General features: G+C 41.8%; 1 protein-coding gene across 5 annotated transcripts; it reads right to left on the bottom strand.

Annotated features, from left to right (window-relative positions):
• Nucleotides 1–5,836: 5,836 nt before the first annotated feature.
• On the bottom strand, nucleotides 5,837–22,625 carry LOC311356784 (tetraspanin-18B-like). 5 transcript variants are annotated; one of them, XM_084476639.1, is made up of 9 exons: nucleotides 22,411–22,625; nucleotides 16,825–16,915; nucleotides 9,687–9,782; nucleotides 8,841–9,035; nucleotides 8,416–8,490; nucleotides 8,000–8,098; nucleotides 7,706–7,882; nucleotides 7,213–7,296; nucleotides 5,837–6,880 (listed from the first exon to the last, which is right to left on the bottom strand). In XM_084476639.1, exons 2-9 carry the CDS (start codon nucleotides 16,825–16,827, stop codon nucleotides 6,833–6,835), a joined length of 777 nt encoding a protein of 258 aa, XP_084332765.1. In that variant the 5' UTR covers nucleotides 16,828–16,915; nucleotides 22,411–22,625; the 3' UTR covers nucleotides 5,837–6,832. The 5 variants fall into 5 exon arrangements, with proteins under 5 accessions (XP_084332765.1, XP_084332766.1, XP_084332767.1 ...); XM_084476640.1 differs by having other exon boundaries at nucleotides 16,834–16,915; XM_084476641.1 differs by having other exon boundaries at nucleotides 9,687–9,774; nucleotides 16,834–16,915.
• Between the last annotated feature and the right edge of the window lie 57 nt (nucleotides 22,626–22,682).

Genomic DNA, 22,682 nt, shown 5'->3' with positions numbered 1-22,682 from the left:
CCGCGCGGTTGGTGGATAGTGGCAGTGACTAGCAGCATAGAATAACGAAACCCATTTCCGGCGAATTATTCTTCAGCTTTTAGTCTTCATAGTAAAAGTAGTCTCTTGGCATTTGATCACACACACCACAATGGAAATGTATTCTTTACCTATTTGAGGTTATTTTGATAATGGATTCCATAACTTTTTTTTATATAAAATTGTACTCATTTATATTTGGGGACATTGACAGGTAAAAATGGCCATTTTTGTATATAAGCTAAATGTATACGTGTAAAAATAAATATATAGGCTAATTTAGTGTGAGTTTCTCTATTTTTTCAAACCATAATGGGTTGTGGGTAACCTTTTAAATAAGTTCCATCCTCCGTGGGCCAGGGTTAGGGTTAGGGTAACTAACCCTAATTTGGGCATAGGCCACATCAATTAGAGTGTAATTTAGTCGAAATAAAAAGCTCACAAATCTTTTCTTGTAGATATTGCATCATTACATATTTGATTGCTACTTATTGTAGGCCTATTAAACACACATTCCATGCTGAGCAGAATATAATGAGTTTATTCAGACATTGTCATGTGAATTGAGCCAAAATATCAATCAAATCTTAGAATCCGATAGCAGAACACCAATTTCATTAATTTTTAATTAACATCGTTTCTTTCCCTTTCATTTACTGCTGTTAGCGATGTAGTAGTTTTACTTTGAAAAGCAAGTAAACCTAAACGGAAACAGTTTATTGACTAGTTCTTTTTTGCTGCTCTAGAAAGGACTCCGCGTGTTTGGCAGCCGATGGATAAGGATTCTGAAGGATATAGGGCTTGTACATCGTGTCGTCACAACGCAATGCCCTCCTTCATTTCGGAAGTATACGAGTATAAGCATAAGAATATTAATAGTAGTAATAGTGTTTTAGTCATTGTCTTGTAATTAATCATGAAATAATTAGTCATTATGGGGTGACATTGTTTTGTTAACTGTCACAGGGATTCTCATGCAAGACGCGGCAAAACAACGTTTTAATTAGCCTGGGATACAGTATATTTACATTTATTGCCAACAAAAAAGGATTGCCAACAAAAAATCCCATGATACATTCTGATGTTCAATCATAAGGTTGTGTTGTAAACTTGTAATGTTGTAGGAACGTCGCTGAAAAGTAACAGACAGTAATGTAATGCTGTAGGAACGTCAACGTAACTGATAGTGACTGATGCTGCAATGTAAGCCTCTCACCTGCTTCTCATCTGTATGTGTATATGTATACATAGGCTACTACAGCTTAATCGTTCAGGTGGGTCATGGTTTGGTTATTTCACGGTTTTTGGTAACCTATATAAGGAAATATTTCCTTATATTCTTCCTATATAAGGAAATATTTCCTTAAGGAAATATTTCCTTATATAGCATGGACAAGGAATATATATATTCCTTGTCCATGCCCAAATAGGTCTCCCGCAACCTCATATGCAAATCAGGCAACCCCATGTGTGGTACCGACCCAGAGGTTGGGAACCCCACTAAATCAACAGGCCTATAAAGTGCAATAATTGTATTCATACTTAATTGCTATGCGTATATCAATAGCCTCCATCTGCAGACCTCCAGCCTCAGTCCCACTTCCAGCCTCAGGGAGTGGGGTCTGGCTGCAGCCTGTAGGACATGGACATCCACATTCAACTGCTACCGTCACTCACTCACGTCCAGTCGCGAAGCGTGGTTCACAGGAGTGGAAAGTTTCAATCTCTTCTTTCAATCCCTAACCCTAACCACTACTACCCTATCCCTAACCCTAACCACTACTAACCTATCCCTAACCCTAACCATTACTACCCTATCCCTAACCCAAACCACTACTACCCTATCCCTAAGCCTAACCACTATTACCCTATCCCTAACCCTAACCACTACTACCCTATCCCTAAACACTACTACCCTATCCCTAACCCTAACCACTACTACCCTAACCCTAACCACTACTACCCTATCCCTAAACACTACTACCCTATCCCTAACCCTAACCACTACTACCCTAACCCTAACCACTACTACCCTAACCCTGAAAGGGACATCATTTACTAAACATCATCGCTGGCGTAAAACGACTTTGATGGTAGCAGTTGGATGTTGATGTCCATGTCCTACAGGCTGCAGCCAGACACTATTGGCCTCAGGACCACCTCCAACCTCAGGCGCACCTCCAGCCTCAGGACCATCACCAGCTTCAGGACCACCCCCAGCTTCAGGCCCACCCCCAGCCTCAGGACCACCCCCAGCTTCAGGCCCACCCCCAGCCTCAGGACCACCTCCAGCTTCAGGCCCACCTCCAGCTTCAGGACCACCTCCAGCTTCAGGCCCACCCCCAGCTTCAGGCCCACCTCCAGCTTCAGGCCCACCCCCAGCCTCAGGACCACCTCCAGCTTCAGGCCCACCTCCAGCTTCAGGACCACCCCCAGCTTCAGGACCACCTCCAGCTTCAGGACCACCTCCAGCTTCAGGCCCACCCCCAGCTTCAGGCCCACCTCCAGCCTCAGGCCCACCTCCAGCTTCAGGACCACCTCCAGCTTCAGGCCCACCCCCAGCTTCAGGCCCACCTCCAGCACTGGGACCCATTTCCATCAATTTTTTTTAATAAAGTGTGTGTTTCTCTCAGATAAATACAGACTATACAAAGCGGATATGGAGAATGGCCTTTTTTCTCAAGCCTCAAACAGCATGCCTTTACACGCCCCTCCCTGCTGATTTTGATAGAAAATCGTTCATAAATTCAAAACATATTTGGTTAATAAATGTGTTATTTGATTTAAACAGCCTAATGTTGTTGTTGGGCCTTTCTGAAGGTAAATCAATACATTTTATTCTATGAAAACAATGTCCCTTCACAAAATGTAACAGCCCCCTCATTCAACTCATCCTGGTGCCGGACCTGATACAAAGTAAAGTGAGGCATATACAGTTGTGTAATTGAATGAAAAAAATGGGAGGTTGTGTGGATCTAGCTATCGTGTCATCCCTTCTGTCCTAAACCATTTTTAGTCGTCCAATCCTTCTCCAAGCTGGGGTCCGGAAGGGGTCCAATGGTTAAGGTGAGCCTGAGACTGGAGGTCTGCAAATTTCCCTACTCCAAATTTCACATGCATTTTAAGCTATCACCCTGTCTGTGGACCAGCAGAAGTGAGGATTCCAGAGTAGGAACATAACGTTCAAGGTTAACTGATTTCAGTTAGATTTTTCTTATTTGTTATTTTGAAGGGTATTTTTGACTCTCTTGTTTACTGCTAATAGCCTATGCAATGTGTTGTGAGGTTAAGGAAACGATGCATATTAGTTTAGAGGGGGATAATGATACTCTATACTTATCTACATCAGGGTGGTTATCAAAAGTTAATCAATACGCCTGGACTATTCACCTAGGCCATGGAATAAGTATATTTATTTTTCATAGTATTTATGAACCAGTACGTGGTACAAACAGTTCATTACCAGCTTGATCATCAGATTGCTATATATATATATATATATATATATATATATATATATATATATATATATATATATATATGATATTTGTGAATACATATTTTATACTTGTTTATTTTATTTATTAATTTTGAATCAATGTACCATGGTACACAGCGTACCTGTAACCATCATCAATATATGCTCTGTAAGTGACCTGTATCTTGAGGTGCTTTGGATAAAAGTGCCTGCACTAGGCATACTGTAATAATAATTTTCACCAAGAAAAATTAAATGGAACACAAAGCACTCAAAGAAGAAAAAAATGATTTATGTTATAGTTGCTGATTTATTCAAACCTACATTTCACCATCTACATTGTCTTAGAAGAGCCATATGTTCAAATGGGTCAGTTTATTATCTTTAAAAATAACTATGGTTATATGTAGCTGTTCTAGCTGAGTATAGGCCATAGCCACAGCATACCCTAATGAATGGTTGCGTCCTCAATAGTTACTCATAAACCTCTGTTTTTGTCTTAAACCTAAATCCTGATCCTTCAAGAATCCTGATCCTTCAATGGAACAACAAACAAAACAGAATGCCACACACACTTTTATTCCTACAGTTCTGTGATAAATATACAGGTTTTAGTGGTGCATAATGAAATAGTCTCTTCCCAGCTAGCTTCCAATAGGTTGCCCATCTCATCGGCCATCTGTCCATTTCCTACGTACACACAATCCACCACAAGGCAGGGAGGAAAGCCAGTCCCTGGGTAGGACCTGATGAGACAAAGGTTTATAGGACCACTTATTATGCATTGTGTTCATTTGTGGTACTTTGCACTATCCATATGGCATGCATATCTCTTCAAATAATGTATTCTCAAAACAGCCAGATTTAAAACATACATAATTAATAATGTGTGCATGAAGGTAGAGAAATACACTCTTTGTGTTGTGTTATTTGATATTTAGTGTCATTTCTGACATATCCTCCATCGCAGCAACATCAGATTGCATAACAATCAACAATCAATCATCAACCACACATATTTATGAAGTACGTAATGGTGAAAGTGCACGTGGACACACAGTGTACCTGGGAGGTGCCGGCCGCTGCTCTGTCCTTCGTTGACCCCCTCTGAAAAACAACAGATGCAACACATTGACCATACAGTCCCCAACCCTTTACCCTCCACCTCTCACAACCTTATCTTATACATAATCAGCAGCAGCAGCAGATGGGAATGGTGTTCTGTTCAAACAGGCCCATTCGTACACAGGAGAGGGAGCGGGGGGGGGCCTCTCGGGGAGCCCCATGCATGCTTTTCGCTCACCCGTCCTCATGGCCAGGTGGATGCTGTTATCCGACACGTCGTGGCGCTTGCTGACCGAGCACACGTGTGTGCCGTAGTCCTGCGCTTGGACCTGCTGGATGGTGAGCAGGATGCTGCCCGGGCTGTAGGAGAGGCTGTAACCTCGGGAGCAGTTCTGGAAGGCCTTGTGCTTGATGTAATGACACAGCAGCCCTCTCCCCGGGGGGCCCCGCCACTGTACGGACAGCTGGGGGACTTCTCCGTGGTCCTCGTAGCGGTACGCACAAGGCATGGTGACGGGTCGGCCAGGAAGAGTGAGGAGCTGGGTGATGCTGTCTACAGATGGGAGTGTTATGAGCATTGATTGGATAATAGATGTGTGATGCTATTAATAATTAATGTGTTAGTGTGTAGTCATTGGCAGAGGGTATTTAAATATACACTTAATATTCAGCCGTCATGTTTGTTCTTAATAGTTTATTTAATTCTTCATAATATTAATAAAACCCTACCCCCGGCTTGGCTATGCCTCTTCCTCTCCCTCTCCCTTGCCAACCCCAACTCTCTCTGTGATCATCATGTGCTCATCTTGAGGTCTGGCCATCATGGTTCCCCAACAGACCAAACAAATGATCAACTATCAACACCATGTGCATAAATATAGCCCCTTTACATTGACTTACCTTTTCCATCCATGTGGGACAAAGCACACCCCCAGCACAGCGCAGCTACCCAGGTAGAGACAAACAAAACGTTTCCCCACATTTTATGATGGCTCGATTCTGTTATTATATAATGCATCGATTATTATGTTGAAGCTCTTGAGATATGCCACCGATAAGCAGCCTGTGCTAGTTTTTCTTATGACTGACCTGCATGCACCGACATGAGGAAAACTGTGTACCGTTGCTATGGTTACCATCAGGTTATCTCAAAGGAAGGTCCCTAATGTTTTAATAGTAATTTGATACATCAAATTGGAGATCCTTTTTCAGTGAATCAAATCTTCAACAGAAACGATAAATCACAACAGAAGTTTCTTTAATGTTAAATCAGTGCCATTTACAAATGTAACCGTGATAAACATGTACAGAAATATGTAATTTGAGCTAAAAACTCAAATTGTACAACTACTGTCAAGAAACAATTACATCACAACACACAACACTAAATAACACACTGTACACTGGCACAATCCTCAGAATGCTTGTATTTACATACTTTCAACTGTGTACACACACACACACACACACACACACACACACACACACACACACACACATACACAAACACACATGCATACACACCACACACACATCTCTCTTTCTATCTTTAGATGCATACATTCACAGGTGTCCCATTTCATACTTCAATACTGAACATTACATTTTTTAATAATTTTTTCACTGTCCTGACCTATTGACTTGGATAAGTAGAATGACAGAGAGGGCAGAGTTTGGTCTCTAAACAACTTGACTTCTCTCAGAGAGGTGAGATTCAATTAGAGCTTCATCTTATTGCCAACATACCCTCGGAAAATAAAAATGTTCTCCAGCTTGGTTATTTCATTTCTTGTGACAGACAGGTGCTCACCTTTTGCTTAACTGTCTATGTTGGGCAACAGCAGGGTAGATTTGTGTTATGTGGCTGTTATTTAACACAGTGCCTTAGGGAAGTATGTGACAGACAAATGATTAGAATCACAAGGATGGATCCTGCAAGTCAAAGCAAAAGCGACAGCAACAGTACAAGTTCACATGGCGAACAAGGAGAAGTTGAACACTATGGTGGTTTTATAACGGATGCCGACCATGTCTCGTTCAGTATTTATGTCTCATTTTTTCGATTGTGCTTTTTAGGCAGTACGTCAGTGGTGAAGGTCAGATCCACATGGGGCTAACTACAGTGCAAGACCATCATAATAAAAGGAACAGTGTTTAAATACACTTCATCTGCTTGTATTTCTTTGTACATGTTTATGTCCTGCATTCTGCCCATTGTGCTGTTCTGATGTGCTTTGATGCTGCTCCTGGTGGTTGTCTGGCACACCCTGTTCACTGGATTCCTCGGAACAAACACATGGCGAACACCATGGCAAATAGCTGGAGAGGGGTACAGCACAGGTATGGAGATATCAAGACAATTGATTGTGTTAACGGTTTAGTGATACATCTCTACTGCAGGATTTTGTAGCTGTTCGAAGAGTTGTTATCAGACATAATCTTTTTTATTAAATTGTGTAATTGTGTATTTTAAAAAAAAAGACACTTTACCACCACCTTGATGATCTTTATCCGTATTCAATTTGGTTTGGGTAAAAGTGTCTCCCAAATTAATAACTATAATTATACAGCATATTTTCTCCCACTTTAGTGAGACTTAAGGGTGGTAATCTACATCAAGGTAATCCGAAAGAGATCATGAGAGGACCTACTTCAATAGTCAGCACCACAATGGCCAGGGCTCCCGCCATGTAGATGTAAGTCTCAAAGTAGTCCACCACGGCTGAGTAACAACCCTGTATGAAGACAAACAGCCAGGTGAAGACGGCAGCATTATGCTCTGGCAACTCACTAGAACGAGATCTATGCTAAATAACTCATGCAGGAAAAATATACAGTACATTTTCTTGTCAAAGTTTGTTAGAAATAATATTATTATTGATTAATTGATTCTCTTCGGGTGATCACATGTCGAATGCTATTTTACAGCAGTGCCCTGCCTAAAATATGATTTTGAAAAACGAAAATGAAAATGTCCTGCACCAAAACTGACACTGCAATGCTAACAAAGTTTGTTCTTAATTATCATTATTACTCACAGTCAAATGCAACCAAATCTTCATTTGCATGCACAACAAATAGGACAGGTTTATGAGTATACATGGCATGCATTTGGAGGGATCAGACACCACACGCTCTGGTGACCTTGTTGTGTCGGAAGGCCATGGTGCCGCTCAAGCACTGCTCCAGGCTCACGTGCTCCACGTCTCCAAGGAAACGGTTCCTCTGACAACAGGCTTCGGGCACCGCCTTCCTGGGGCTGATGAGCCTGAAGAGACTCTCCTCAAAGTCCTCTGGGCTGCTGACGCCACAGCAGTCAAACTGCAGCACAGGATCAGCGAGAGGAACTCAGAGATGCTCTTTCGTACGCTCTGTCTTGAAGAGGATGAGATGTTAAGATGTGAATAAAATGTTGTTTTTTGAATTCCCAGACGTTACCGTGGTCATGATGGCGTTCCACGTGGAAGTGAACACATCTGTGTTGTTGTGGCCTTGATAGTGACGTTTCAGCTCCCTGGTGAAGTACTCTCTGGTCAACTACACACACGCACACACACGGACACACACAAACACACACACACACACACACACACACACACACACACACACACACACACACACAAAAGTGCAAACACACACACACACACACACACACACACACACATAGGCATAACAATTGCATCTAACCTAATAGTATCTAACCTAATTTATTATGACGAGCAGATAAAGCAACATTGTTGCTTTATTATGACTTAGTGCAGATAAAGCAATGGTGTTGCTGTGCTGGCTTATCCAGTTCACTTCATAACCTCCCTTTACCAGCTCACAGTTTACTTTCCAAGTGTAATACTCACATGCTCTCGAAAGAGGAAAGCCAAAATGGCCGCTGCTAGCTCAGTCAGGAAGATGAAAAGGATGAGCGTGAAGAACTGAAAATATAAGACAACAGTCATTGGCTTGTCGTTGTTTGAACACAAGCTCTTTGACTTTGGATCATGGCGAGTGTAAATATTGCTCAATGTCTAGTAAAGTTCCTGATCGATCTCCTCTAGATGGCACTGTTGTACAATTCTGATAGTCTGTGCGGCACAAGGGGTCCTACAATGAAAATATATTCAGAAAACATATATAATAGTAGTCACAACAAAGATCATATGTATGCCTACTTTACTTGGTCGTTTAGTCAAAAATAATCTTGTCATTATAATCCATTCAAATTGTGTTCTGAACTTGATTTCCACTGAGTCATGTTGATATGGAGCATCAGGACTAAACTCACAAAGAGCAGCAGACATTTGTTCTCCCGGATGGCCCCGCAGCAGCCCAGGAAGCCAAGCAGGAAGAGCAGGCCCCCCAGGGCCAGGATGATGTAGACGCCCGTGAACAGCAGGGGGTTGGCTGCCACAATCTCTCTAAAGCCCATGGGGTCCAGCAGCACCCACAGACCCACTCCCAGCAGGAAGGACCCACCCAGCTGACATAGGCGACACATTCAAACAGCAACCGGTTGGAAAAGAAAAGGAGGGTTTAAGAAGAGATGTTGACTTCTAGTACAAATACTTCAAGTTCAAGTTATCTTGGTTTTAGCAAAGGACTGCATGCACTGGTTTTAGCAAATGCACTGGTACATGATTCATTTAATTTGATCCAATAACACTAGTAGTTAGTTTGTGTCAAAGAGTTCAGTGAATGCCTTAGATGTGTTGTTTTTGTGTCATTCCCACTGTGTGTGAGGGTATTACATCACCCCCAAAAAGGACTACAGATCAGAAAGTATATCCAGGAAACATATCAAACCTTTGATATTATCAAAGGCTTGGTAATATCTTTCATATTATGGAAAAACATTACATATTGTGTAAAGCCCTGCGCAGACAAATTTATGTAAGTGTTCAAAAATGTTGTTTATCAAATTAGATTAAATAAATTAAGTATACGGCAATAGTGCAGCACCCAAAATGACCATCTAGGATCAATAAAGTACCATCTTATCTAAAAAGTATACAGCAAATGTTAGATAATAGTAGATAGCAGCAATGGCACCAACATGAGAGACTTTTTAATCAATTATGCATTCAAGACAGCAAGAACAGGAGCTTCGGAGAGTATCATGTGATGGACTTACAAAGATGAAGAAGTTGAAGATGAACATGAGGTACTTCATGCAGCTGAGGCAGTCCCCTTCCATGGCTGACCGTGGTGCTGGTTCCTCCCTATGGCCCTGAACACACACACACACACACACACACACACACACACACACACACACACACACACACACACACACAGGAAAACACACACACACACATACACACACACACACGCAGGAAAACACACACAGGCACACACATACACATGCACACACAAACACACACACACACACACACACATACAAACTCACACAAACACGCACATAGAAACACACACTCAAACACACAAACACCCACAATAAAAACATTGACATTAATAATACGCATTAACAGATGGTTTATGATTATGAGAGCAACAAATATTTGCTGCTCATAGCACCAGAAATGTTGGTTGCTTTTCTTTGTTAAAAAACACAGCTTTGGATCTCTGGTAACTTGTGATGGATATTTATTATTTATGAGATTTTAAAGACAAAAAAAAAGACTAAATAAATAATTCATGTCAAAATGTTTCAATAGATACATCGTCAGTGAACATTTTAAAATAATTGTTATTTGCCGGCATTTGATGAGGTCTACAAAATGCAATACCTAGCCTTGTTTCTCACCACTCACCAGGAAATCACGAAGCCAGCAGCACAAGACCTGCAAGGATCCCATCTGTGTTTCACAAGGCAACGCATGAGGTTTGATCTGTGTGGGTGGTGTGTCTCTGTGTCGGCAGGTAAGTTTGCCATTTTCCAGACACGTTCTGCTTAAGTGAGTAAGAGTTGAACTGAAAAGGAACTACATCTACATCTACATCTACATATGTATGCCTGTTTTACTGTGAGCTATAAGTTACAGAGCACATTTGGAATCCAAATGGCCCAATTAGTAAGGCAAGTAAGTATTCTCGTAATGTTTTCAGCTCTGAAGATGTAGTACAAGTCCTATTCTCTAAAGAGTACAAACATAGGTATCGGCCCATTCTGTCCACAGCTGTTGTTATTGGATTTGTCTTGTTTATTTCATTATTTTCTTATTTTATTTATTCTCGCTTAACACTTTCTCACTCATGGTAGTCAAATATATAAAGTAGTACACAAAGTACAAAAAAACATCACGACACGGTTGTAAACAAAATGAGATCACCCGCGGTGCCCACACACACAGAAGGGCAGCAGCAACATTTCTGGTGTCGTGTATGGGGCTGCTGCCAGCAGGAGCAGCAGCAGCAGCCGGTCCCCAGGACAGAGAGAGCTCCACACGGACAGACCAGGACGTGTTGCAGACACCAGGGCCCAGCAGGGGTGTGAACACAGCCAACTGTGCATTTACCAGTTGCTCCTCTGAGCTGTGTGCTGGGAAAGTAATGTAACCACACCGTCTATGCAGGCAGTGTGTGTGTGTGTGTGTGTGTGTGTGTGTGTGTGTGTGTGTGTGTGTGTGTGTGTGTGTGTGTGTGTGTGTGTGTGTGTGTGTGTGTGTGTGAGAGAGAGTGTGAGAGTGTGCCTGTGTGTGTGTGTGTGTGTGTGTGTGTGTGTGAGAGTGTGAGAGTGTGCCTGCGTGGGTGTGTGTGTGTGTGTAGAGGTAGGGGGAGAGTATCGGTCAAACACTAAGGAGGTAGCCAGGTAGGCAGGTAGACAGACAGGTAGGACATAATTCCATTTCATCTAATGAAATTATGAGACAAGCTTATTACAATCCTGTGGCCGAAATTGCCTCATAGAGGGGCAGGGGCAGTCAACTCAAATTTCCAACAAATGACACCCAAATAATTGCTCTTAACCACAGCACAGAAATGTGGGGTTATAACAGGTTGGTAGTGTTTGGAAGGGAGTCTGAGAGTCGGCTTGCTGCTAGAAGTGAGGAGGGAGGAGCCATGTGGCTGATGGCGTTCCACCTTGTCAGCCTCCACTCATCATTGAGGGATCATCCACCTAATCCTCCCCATCCACCCCCAGACAGTCCAGGTGAAACCCAATCATCTGAGCTGACCTCCTCTCCTCTCTACTCTAGTTTGGCAAAGAAAACTGCACTGGCTAGTACAACAAACTGGTAGGACATCCGCAGGTGTTTTACTGTGAGCTATAAGTTACAGAGCACGTTTGGAATCCAAATGGCCAAATTAGTAAGGCTAGGTATTCTCTTATGTAATGTTTTCAGCTCTGAAGACGCAGTACAAGTCCTATTCTCTACAGAGGTCAAACATAGGTATCAGCCCATTCTGTCCACAGCTGTTGTTATTGGATTTGTCTTGTTTATTTCATTATTTCTCTCTCTGTCTTCCCAATTGAATTCACTATATTCTGACAGGAGTCATAATCATTTTGATAGTCTCCTAGTTACAGCTTCAACTTGTCTTCTTCATTGTCTCTTTAACTCACAGAATGACCATTACCCATGAAAAAGAGATCTAAATCACAATGTGTCTAGCTGGATAAATACGAAAATAGCAGAAAATAGAGGTGAGCAATGAACAGAATGAATTCCCCTGGGCTGCTTGTCAGTTTGATATTGAGAGAGTAACTGTTTTTATAACTAAAATGCGTAGGCTTATAGAATATATTCCTTATGCAATAATTTTCATATTTTCACACAAAATATATATTTTGTACTCCCCCAGTAGAAGTTAGAACAGCAATAGAAATCCAACCTTCATCATTTGTCTGCCTACTTGTCTTGGCATTGATATATATCGCATGGAGCCTTCTACATCGAGAGAAAAGTGACACAGGAAGAGGAACAATTCAAAGCCTTTCGACAAATCTTGGAAATAACACATGAATATGGATTTTGTCATGAACATGGTGAGAATAATTTAGCATATCAGCAAACTAGTGAGAAATGGTTAGTTTGCTTTTAAGTTTCAACTATCAGATATTGTATGCTTATGCAAGTTTATGTTGAAATAAAGTAATTAAATCAACCACAAAAAATTGGCTAAATGTATTGACAATTATTTTTGTAATGGGCTGCTTTGTGTTAAAATTAATTTAAAGTTTACATTTATATCTTTAGCATAGTGTACCGGTAGTTGTAGAATGTAACAAAAATACAGAACAAAGTCTGAGAACGATACTGTGCAATCAAGTCACACTGAAGATACATTGCACATTGATGTCCTATTCACGCTACCTCAGTAAGCAAATCGGCTAATACGGTATACTGGATAAACCTACAAAGCTATAGTCAATATTTAGGAGAGAAAAATACAAATCGTCTTATCTCATCTTATCCATAAACAGGGATGTGTTCTTTCGGTGGACAAGAGTGACACCATCCTCCATGGATAGTGAGGAGCCTCTGCAGCCTCTGTATAGATGCAATAATGTTTCTATTGACAATTATTAATTTTTTTTTTCAATTAGTTTCCAGAAATTCCTTTGGAAGGAATGGAATCCCTCTCCTCTCTTTCCTCCCTCTCATCACTCTCCTCCTCCCTCTCCTCCCTCTGCATCCACTCCTCCTCCCTCTGCATCCACTCTTCCTCCCTCTCCTCCTTCTCTTTCTCCCTCTCCTCCCTCTCCTCCCTCTCCATCCACGCCTCCTTCCTCTCCTCCCACTCCAGCCTCTCCATTATGACCCTGACTACTCAATTCCTTCTCTCCCTCCATCGGGCTCCAGAGAGGAGGAGCAGGGTGGAGGAAGATATTTGTTAAATATCATGACAATGGGAGACAAATCAGAGTGTTTTCCATTACTCATGTTGTTGGCTTGTATCTGTATCATTAATAAACAATGCACATTCCTTTTTTGCCTTAATTCTTATAATTTCCACTACCAACTACCCAGCTCATGTACAGTATACAGACACACGCACCACACACACACACACACACACACACACACACACACACACACACACACACACACACACACACACACACACACACACACACACACACACACACACACACTGCTGAGACTCTATTCAGCTTGTAATTTCATGCATGCAATTGTCCAAAAATAAGTCTGAAGGGAGCGAATGAAGTGGAGCATTGCAGGGATTAAACCTTAAGTCGTCTTTCACACAAATGCAGCCCTGGCTGGGAAATAGTGGGGGTGGGGGTTGAGTGTGGGTGCAGTAAAAATCAATTAAGGATGTTTAAATTCAACCCAGCAGGTCCTCACTTGATGTATGGTGATAATATTGGGGTGCATGCATAGGTACCATATAGTTAGGTGCATAACATATGTCTGCATGCATGAGGTTCTGTCTGTTAAGAATGTTGGGGTGCGTGTGTGTGTGTGTGTGTGTGTGTGTGTGTGTGTGTGTGTGTGTGCGCGCGTGTGTGTGTGTGTGTGTGTGTGTGTGTGTTCAGGGGGGAGGGGGGCTATAAGAATGCAATGTGTATAGGAGTGTACTTAGTAGTGTGTACATGAGCGCGCAAATGTGGGTTTGTATTTGTGTGTGTGTAAGCGAGATTCAATCAATGCACACACATTGATTTAAGTTTGGTCTGTCGTTTCTTAAACATAGAGCATCCTTAAAGACAAATCCTTTAATCACTTCAGAGTCTGGAGTGGGCACTGCAAAAAATATAAACTTTTTAAAAGAGTTACAATAGAACAGCAGAGACACTGCTGTTGCTGACATTCAATATTTATCGAAGCCCTACTTTACCAGAGAGCAGCCCCATTGGGTAAGACAATCTCCATTATAATTTATAAAACTCCTCCTGGCCGATTTGGTCCAGGACGGCATCGTCAGCATATCATGGCACTGCAACAGGAAGCCCCAATGGACAGCCAGGCAGTGCAGAGCCAATATGCTCAGAGAACACCAGTACCAGTAAGCCATTGGTGACAGGCTTAGGATCCAAACCCATTAATCACACCTGGGCACCAGTGAGGATGCACAGCCTGGTCCCTGGAGAGGCGGTGGGACTCAGATAGGGGCTGGAGCAATGATGAACAAGCATTGCGTGGGTTTACAGCCCCTCAGGATCTGCTGTTGCCTATTTACATCCATAATGAGAGCGCAGTGTAAACAGCACAGCCACAGGCTGCATAGATTGAGCCAGAATAGATGTGAATGGAGATTTTCAGGACTCAAGGTGCAGGGTTCTTCTATTCATCCCAAGCCAACCTTTCCCTACAGAAAGGCTGAGACACAGCGCTGATAAACCGTGTCAAGAACCGCCTACTTGATGGATGATGGATGGAAGAGGTCGTGATTGACATACAAGCACAACCAATCATGGTCCCTATGCCAGGAACAGTACTTCTAGAAAAACAGACCCCTGGGGAAACAATTTTAATAAAAAATGTAACTACACAATTCATCAAATATATATATATATATATATACACCGGGGACTGAATGGCCCATGGATATAAGCATAAGAATTGTGCAGGAGCTACATCTACATTTCTGTAAGTGATAATTATGATAACAGCTAATGAGAGTCATGCGTTGAGTTTCTTCAAGTCGCTGGCTGGCTCAACTTGCTCTGTGTATCAGCCTTTCAGGACCAGTCACATGGGGAAGTAGTGAAAATGAACAGTAGAGGCTGAGGCTGTCCTGCCTCTGTGGGCTGCCCCTTAATGTAATTGCAATAGACTGGAAAGTAAATACGTCCCATGCACACATGCATACTTTCATTACTAGTACGAAGAACCCCACGTGTGCATGCTTTCCTCAAAAACTGCCATTGCTCTCTGGGAAGCTTTAAGGTTCATGTGACTTATTTACCTGACCCACAGAAACACCCACATTCTATAATGCATAGACACTATCCCAGTCATCAGAAGAGGGGGAGCAACCAATAGGTGAGTGCATGAACAAGGGAGATACACATGTTGAGTCTTTGATCTGCCTCGTTCAACGTGAGCCCCCAGGGCAACGGCCCAGCAATCGATAATGAGGCTCAGCAACATTGATCGATGTTTGAATTATTTCTAGCTTTGCCAGGGGTCCTTCATCACCCCGTCTCACGGCTGGTGAGAGTATCTCTCCACAGCCTTGGATTCATTAGATTGAAGGTCTCGATAAATTTTTATTAAGAGATAATAATAGGGCTACTTCCATCGCTGGGGGGGATTCAAAGCAGTGCAGTGTAAGATTTTGATGAATAGTTGCAGTTGGTGCAAAAGAAGGTCAAGTAACTGAATGCGATTAAAGAAGGATTACATTTTATATAAGTAAGTATAAGCAATCTGAAGCAATTGTGTTGTTTCTGTAATGGGGTTCTACTAACAATCAAATATAAACATAAAACACAAACAAAAATGCAACATGCATAACCCCTAAAGGTGTCTATCATTCCAATATGTGATGAAGTCGGCCTCATATTCCGTTATGAGGGACTGGAGGAACTCCTGGGATAGGAGGACTTGTTGTAACCTTGCTCAAATATTTAAAGACATTTGAATAATGTACCTCATAGCTAAACGTTTGACGTCTGATTTGGAAGCACTAGGTAAAGAGTTGAAATGGGAGGGAAAGACGCTATGTTTTAGTGACTGTGGTCTTTTGTTCCATCCGGAAGGCCTGTAATCTCTGCTGGCACGAAGGGCTGACAAAAGGCTCTAAAAGGTCTGTTAGACTCACTGTACAAAAGCCTTGTGAAGTGTCTGTGTGAGTGGGGTTTTGTATGTGGGGTACATGGCCAGATTTATTCACATTTGTGAATCATTGTGCAAATCTTTTTTTCTGAGCTCAAGTTTAAATTAAATTGCTGATTCATTAACACAGCACTGCTGTACACGTAGCTTTTGAGCATCTCAACACACAACTCACTGGGGATAACAATCTAATTTGTTTTGATTTTTAGAACCTAATGCAATGTGGGTCTGTTGTGGGTCTTTGGAAATGGCTCAGCTCAGCTGAATCGGCTCAGTCTGTGTATAAACAACAATTATACATGGAGTTATTATGAAGTTTTTATGGATCACCTTAAATAATTTGATATAGTCTCCGTTAGCTTCCTCCACCCCATATATATGTATGCAGGTGGAGCCGGAGGTGAGAAAGGTGGATTAACATACATTATATAAACATTAGTTATAAAACAGAGCAGTAAAAATAAATGGTAATAAAGGGGGGTTCATATCAGTGAAACGTGCGGAGGAAGATGAGTGTATGGTTGGTTTCAGTACAGGGTAGGCTTAAAGAGAGCAGCATACCATATGTACCTGGCAATGGCTCTGGGTTTCAAAGAGGTGGAGGTTCTCGATACTGCTCTGGAGCCGTCTGTCTCGCACCGCTTTACATTAGCTGGAGAGAAAGAGAGAGGAATAAGGGTGGTTATGCTGGGTTCAGAGGATTCATCAAAGGCATGGAAAGAGGGACTGGGTTTTGAAATTTTGTCATCGCCTGTGGGAGGAGCAGCAAAATAGTGACACAGAATTGATTTTGCTGTTCTTGGGCAAACAAGTTCCACTGACATTTTACCACTTTACTCATCACCAAATGAGATAATTACAAGTCCCTTTTAGCGATCTACATTTTTTTTTTATTTGTAAGACTACACTGACAACATCATTTTTCAGCTTTGCTTCACCACAGTTACAGCTTGAAAACTGTATTGGATGAGGGCACCTACAAGCACACTGGACCAGCAAGCTTTTGTAGCAAGGCCTGTTACTATAGAAACAAAATCACTACACAGGATGCAAAATCATGGTGGTGGATTTTTGTTGCAGTGATCACTACCTGGCTCTGCAGGAGGAAATAGCCATGTATCTGCTGATACACCAAAAAATATATTGATTGATCACACAAATTATTTGCTGTTTGTTTCACAGTGCTTCACAAGCATTTACACTTCCAAGTATTTCCCAAACACAGACAATATAACACCATAACTGCAACAATGCTAATCAAATATAAACTATTTATTTGAGATAGAAACACAGTAGATATACAGAACGAACACGACAGAAACATAGATACAGACAGACAGACGAATAGACTGACAGACAGACAGATGCCAGTTAATGGCATTTGGGGGAGGGTTAACTATCTGTCTGTTTTTTTGTTTTTGTTGTTGTTGTTGTTGTTGTTGTTGTTGTTGTTGCATGTATCAGTGAGGTTGTGGACAGCTGAGCTGGGCTGTAAGAGAGAGCTGTGAAGCAGAAGGCCTGTGAATCAGATCACTTGTGTAAAGCAGTGCTTCCCACACACCCAGGAGGGTTTAAGTGGTGACTAACATGGCAACATGTAGCCTTGTTCCACTACTCAGCACCTGAACTCTTTAATCACAGTCCTTTAGTAATAGGAAATTGAGAGACATTGAGGGTTGTGTATTCTCAGTTATTCAGAGGACATTTTGGACTTCTAATGGGCCAGCTTTTTTCGCACACACACACATTGTTGAAAAGGCTAATGAGTGATCTTTAATAAGAGATTATCCTTTTAGCGTAGCCAGTGTCTAGGGTTGTGCTGTATGAATTGTCTCAGCTAAAAGGAAATTGTAATTGTCAGTGCCTGGAAGCCCAGGGAGATGCATTTAGATGTGTTTTTGTGGTCAATTGAAATTTAGACAAATATAAATGTTATTGCATTGCCCAACCATCCAGACATATCGGCTTATCACTGCCACATTATGCTAGCCTGGAAATCCAGACCCACATCTAGAAAGCTGTAGGGTCTGGACGTCTGGCAACGAGTAATGAAAGTGGCCCAACTCGAGGGGTGACACTAAGCATGCATTTGAAAATAACACACAATTGGATAACACTACGACCAATCAGAAGAATACCAGAAGCAACCAGCGGAGCTAACCAATAGATAAGACTATTGCTGTATCTGGTCAGTAAAACAGCAAAGCTTTTGGCCCGCCTATATCAGATACACCGATGTGATTGGTTAATGTTCTGCGTCAGGGGAATCGGGGAATGAGTATATTGCTCGTTCCCAGAGTGACTTGCTGAGCAAATTCAAATTGTGCTCTTGCGAGAACTCTTGATTTCCAGGGTAACCGTATGCAGAAATGGCAGTAGGAAGTATTTAGAATGTCTGGGAAAACAATATTTTGAAAATACCAGAAATTGTTGAAAATACTGCTGTCTACAATAGACATCAATGAACTGGACGGTGGTGGCTGCAGAAAGGGGTAGAATGAGAAAGTGAGGGAAAGAGAGCGAGTGATGTTACATGATCCATTCTTACTAGAATCATGTGACATTATATCCGACAGTGGACCTCATGTATATGAGTTATATACTGTGTATACACATCAAGCAGATTTCGATAGGATTTATAGATTTAAAACCAACAAAACATTAAGGCAGTCCTTGTGTTTTATTGGCACTGTTATATAAACATATACTGTATATGTATTCCTAATTAGTGTTGGTTGCTGCCCATCAGAGCACTGCTGTGGAGAGGCTGAACTCTTCCCAGTACAAACTAGTCGCACAGTCCTTCCATAAAGATGAAGAAGAAGAAGCCAGAAATAGATAGGACCACACATGGAGCATGGCACTCCAGTTGTAATTGCCTATGTGTCAAATATATGTCATTCTTGCCAAAAAAAAGGAGCATCTGGTTCATATGTTCATGAGTGCACGAGTTGATGTGCAATCAACTCGAATACTGGGGCAGAGAAATATTGGCATCGTTTGCACTCGGTGGCTATGGGGAACGTCTGTTGCTAATCATTGGATTGTGTGTGCTAAGTGTCTCTGATTGGAGCAGTGTGGTAAATAATCAGAGTAAAAACACAACACAATAATACTACTGAGTCATATGGGAGTACTATATTGATATCCACTATAGCTTAGGTTTACAAGACTCATACACACAAACAGACACAAACCAACACGCACACACACACACACACACACACGCACAACCCCCCCGCACACGCACACACACACACACACACACACACACACACACACACACACGCACAACCCCCCCGCACACGCACACACACACACACACACACACACACACACACACACACACACACACACACACACACGCACACACACATACACACACACACACATGATGTATGCTGTTATTCACAATTTTGACAAATCAAACAAATGTTTAGAATAATAATATATCAAGTAAAAATGTACTTGATATAAAATAACTACTAGAAAGAAAAACGTAACATGACTAAATCTCAGAGTTGTGAGCAGGCCCAGCTAAGGGTCTTATCTGGGCCCTCTTGGGGTGACCATCTGCTTGCTAATTCAGTTTGACTGAATTTAATCTGGTTAGGGTACAAAGAAAAACTTTGAGACAGCACCAGGGCATTGGTATTATCGCTTCTCATTGTGTCTTCATGGCCTGAATGACAGGGCTATCCTGCTGTAATTAAATCAACACATGATGGCCAGTTTAATAGCATTTGTTTTATCCTTTTCTTTTTGTCCGGAAGGGTCAGTACTCAATCGTATACATTTCTTATGTCAGAAAGAGGTAAATAATCCATCCATTCCGTCGATGATGCGATAAGCCATTACAGACAATCGAATGAACCACAATATATCATCGGAAGGCCAGAGACCAGAAAAGTTTCTTGACATTCAGAAATAATGGAATAAAACCAAAGAATGTAAAGAAAACTAAAGAAAGTAACCCTTGTCATTAAACTTGTGTTTTACTAGCTGGCTCTTAACAAAAAAAAAAAAAAAAAGTCTTCCAGTTCAAGGCTGACCACAGGACACAGCAAGCGACACTGTTGGGGACTTCAGGATAAAGGAACCGGCAGGGCTTTTGTTGAGTAAGGCCCATACCACTGTGACTCGTGGCTTTTGTCACCATGCGGTGATCCACAAATAGACCCACTCCCTCCTCCAAGATGCGCTTGGGAGCAGGGGGGAGAGACAGATGGATTGTGCAGTGCTGCACAGGACCCTCAGCCTCAAAAATACATGTCTGGCGTGCATTTGAGTATTTCAAACCAACCTGGTCACTAGGGGTGTAATTCAGAGCCTTCATGACGATTCGATACGATATCGATTTCGTAAGCCAACGATTCGATTATTTTCGATACTTCAGAATTCCCCACGATACGATTCGATTTGATTCGGTACGATTCGGTACGACCCTCAACTAATAGCTCTTGAATTGTACCTACAGCAAACTTTAAATAGAAATCAATCATTAATCATTACCTATTTTTGATTCCTTATATTTGTTATACTAGCTATGATATGTTGTCCCAACATATCCATCAGTGCATAATGTTCTCTTTAGCTCTGTAACCAGCTTGAAAAAGTGATGCATCTCCTGGTTTGTTTCTCCTTATGACAATGAATGCCGGATGTGAGATCCTACGCACACTCTGGAAGAGAGGACACTGGGTCTACTGGGAACCATACAGCCTGCTGGTTATTCCAGTGAATGCACCAATGGACATTCAAGTGTGATGTAATGTTTTCTCAAAATAAGCTATACAGGTTCCCCTCACCGGGTTTATAGGAAAAATTTAAAGCTGTTACAGACTGCAGTGCCCAATGAATCTGCATACAGCCACAACAGCTTACTCAGGTCAAACCCTTTATACAACTGTTCAAGGCATTGGGGATCTGGGTGGTGTATTTGTAGAGGTTCTGATGAACTCATTTTATTTTCTGACTCTGGGATGCTTGTCTAGCCAGCTTCTTCATGAAGATAGATGAGCAGAAGTGTCAACATGTAGGGGTGTCATAAGAAGTACACCGGTTTACCTTAAATGTGATATTGAAAAAGCTGGTTCTTATTATTCATTTCTTTCTACTCTTTCAGTAGTACTACTTCCATAACAAACTGCCCTCCCTTTGTCTAGCAGTAGCCTACAAAGCAGTTCCATGAAGGAGACCTGCACGACATCTGGGCCAATCTAAAATATGTGTCTTAGCCAAGTGTGTCTAGTGGATGAATGTGCCTTAGTAGGAACACAAGTAGAGGGCCACTGTAGTGTTCAAATAATTGTTCATGAAAGAGAGAGAATTTATGTTTTGTTTGTATTTTAAGACAAAATGTATCAAACCTGCAGCTTTAAACATGTCATGAATGACTATGTTCAACACATTAGTCTTCCTCATCAAACAAATGTCCAGAGGCTGACATCATAGGCCGGTGGTTACCAACCTGTTTGGGCCCATGAGCCCATTTCTAGCTCTGAAATTGTTTGCAACCCCAACTTTAATCTGCTACCGTACAAATGTTTTTTTTTTTTTTCCGATCAACATCTGCATGTGATATAAACATCTGCATGTGATATCAATGTCAGGTTGATCAGCAGCAGCAAACGTGCCTGTGTAGAAATACGTGAGCTCAGCCGAATATTTCCTTTTCGCAGATGACCTCCAGTAATCCCTCATTTGTACTTCTCACCTGTCATTCTCCCTGTGCTATCTCTCCTTCCCCACTGGGTGCAGATGGGTCGCCTCAACCATGATGTTCAAATTTATTTTGCCACCCGGAATTATTTAAAGGTGTGTTGTTTAAATGTAAAAAAAATGCTCCGAGGAAATAATGTCTTCCATGACCATATCTCATACCTCAATGACGAATCAAGAAGATTAATAAAAGTGAAATCATGTCATAGGAATTTAACGTGGCGTCCAGTTCATTCCAACAACAAACTCCATGCGTTGAAAACGAATGGGAAAACTGATTGTTTTTCCCCTTCATGTATTTTGCCTGGATTTTCAAACGTATTTTATTAGAAAACTGTCGCGTTAGTTTGTGACGAGGTGCACGTTTGAATAGTTACATCAATGATGTTCTTGCAGACAATTGACAACACACGCACAGTAACTTACCGCAAGCGGGTCCCCGAGTGAGATGCGATTCCTTCTCCGTAAAAGGTCAAAATAGCGTTTACTCTATCAATTGCACTCGTACAAACATCCCATGAATCACATCGACATGTAGGGCTACTACTTGAAACAATGTGCAATATAATTCAGCATTCGCTTGCATTTATCCTATCGCTATAAATAGGTTATTCCAGGGGCTACACGAACGACTAGTGCGAAGCGAGTCTAGTGCTCTCTGTGGAGGTAGAGTATTCGCGTCCTAGTTGGGCGGGGGC

The sequence above is a fragment of the Micromesistius poutassou genome, assembly GCF_964030765.1.
Source record: "Micromesistius poutassou genome assembly, chromosome: 12".
Lineage (NCBI taxonomy): Eukaryota > Metazoa > Chordata > Actinopteri > Gadiformes > Gadidae > Micromesistius > Micromesistius poutassou.
The sequence above is the reverse complement of the archived record's forward strand: the minus strand, read 5'-3'. Positions and strand labels throughout refer to the sequence as shown.

Excerpts from the sequence above, each read along its gene's own strand:
- LOC311356784 (XM_084476637.1), bottom strand. The coding sequence starts at position 10,025 with ATGTCAATGTTTTTATTGTGGGTGTTTGTGTGTTTGAGTGTGTGTTTC. Across the intron at positions 8,099-8,415 it reads CTTTCCTCTTTCGAGAGCAT|TTGACCAGAGAGTACTTCAC; the intron begins GTGAGTATTACA and ends GCGTGTGTGTAG. Across the intron at positions 7,883-7,999 it reads GGAACGCCATCATGACCACG|TTTGACTGCTGTGGCGTCAG; the intron begins GTAACGTCTGGG and ends CCTGTGCTGCAG.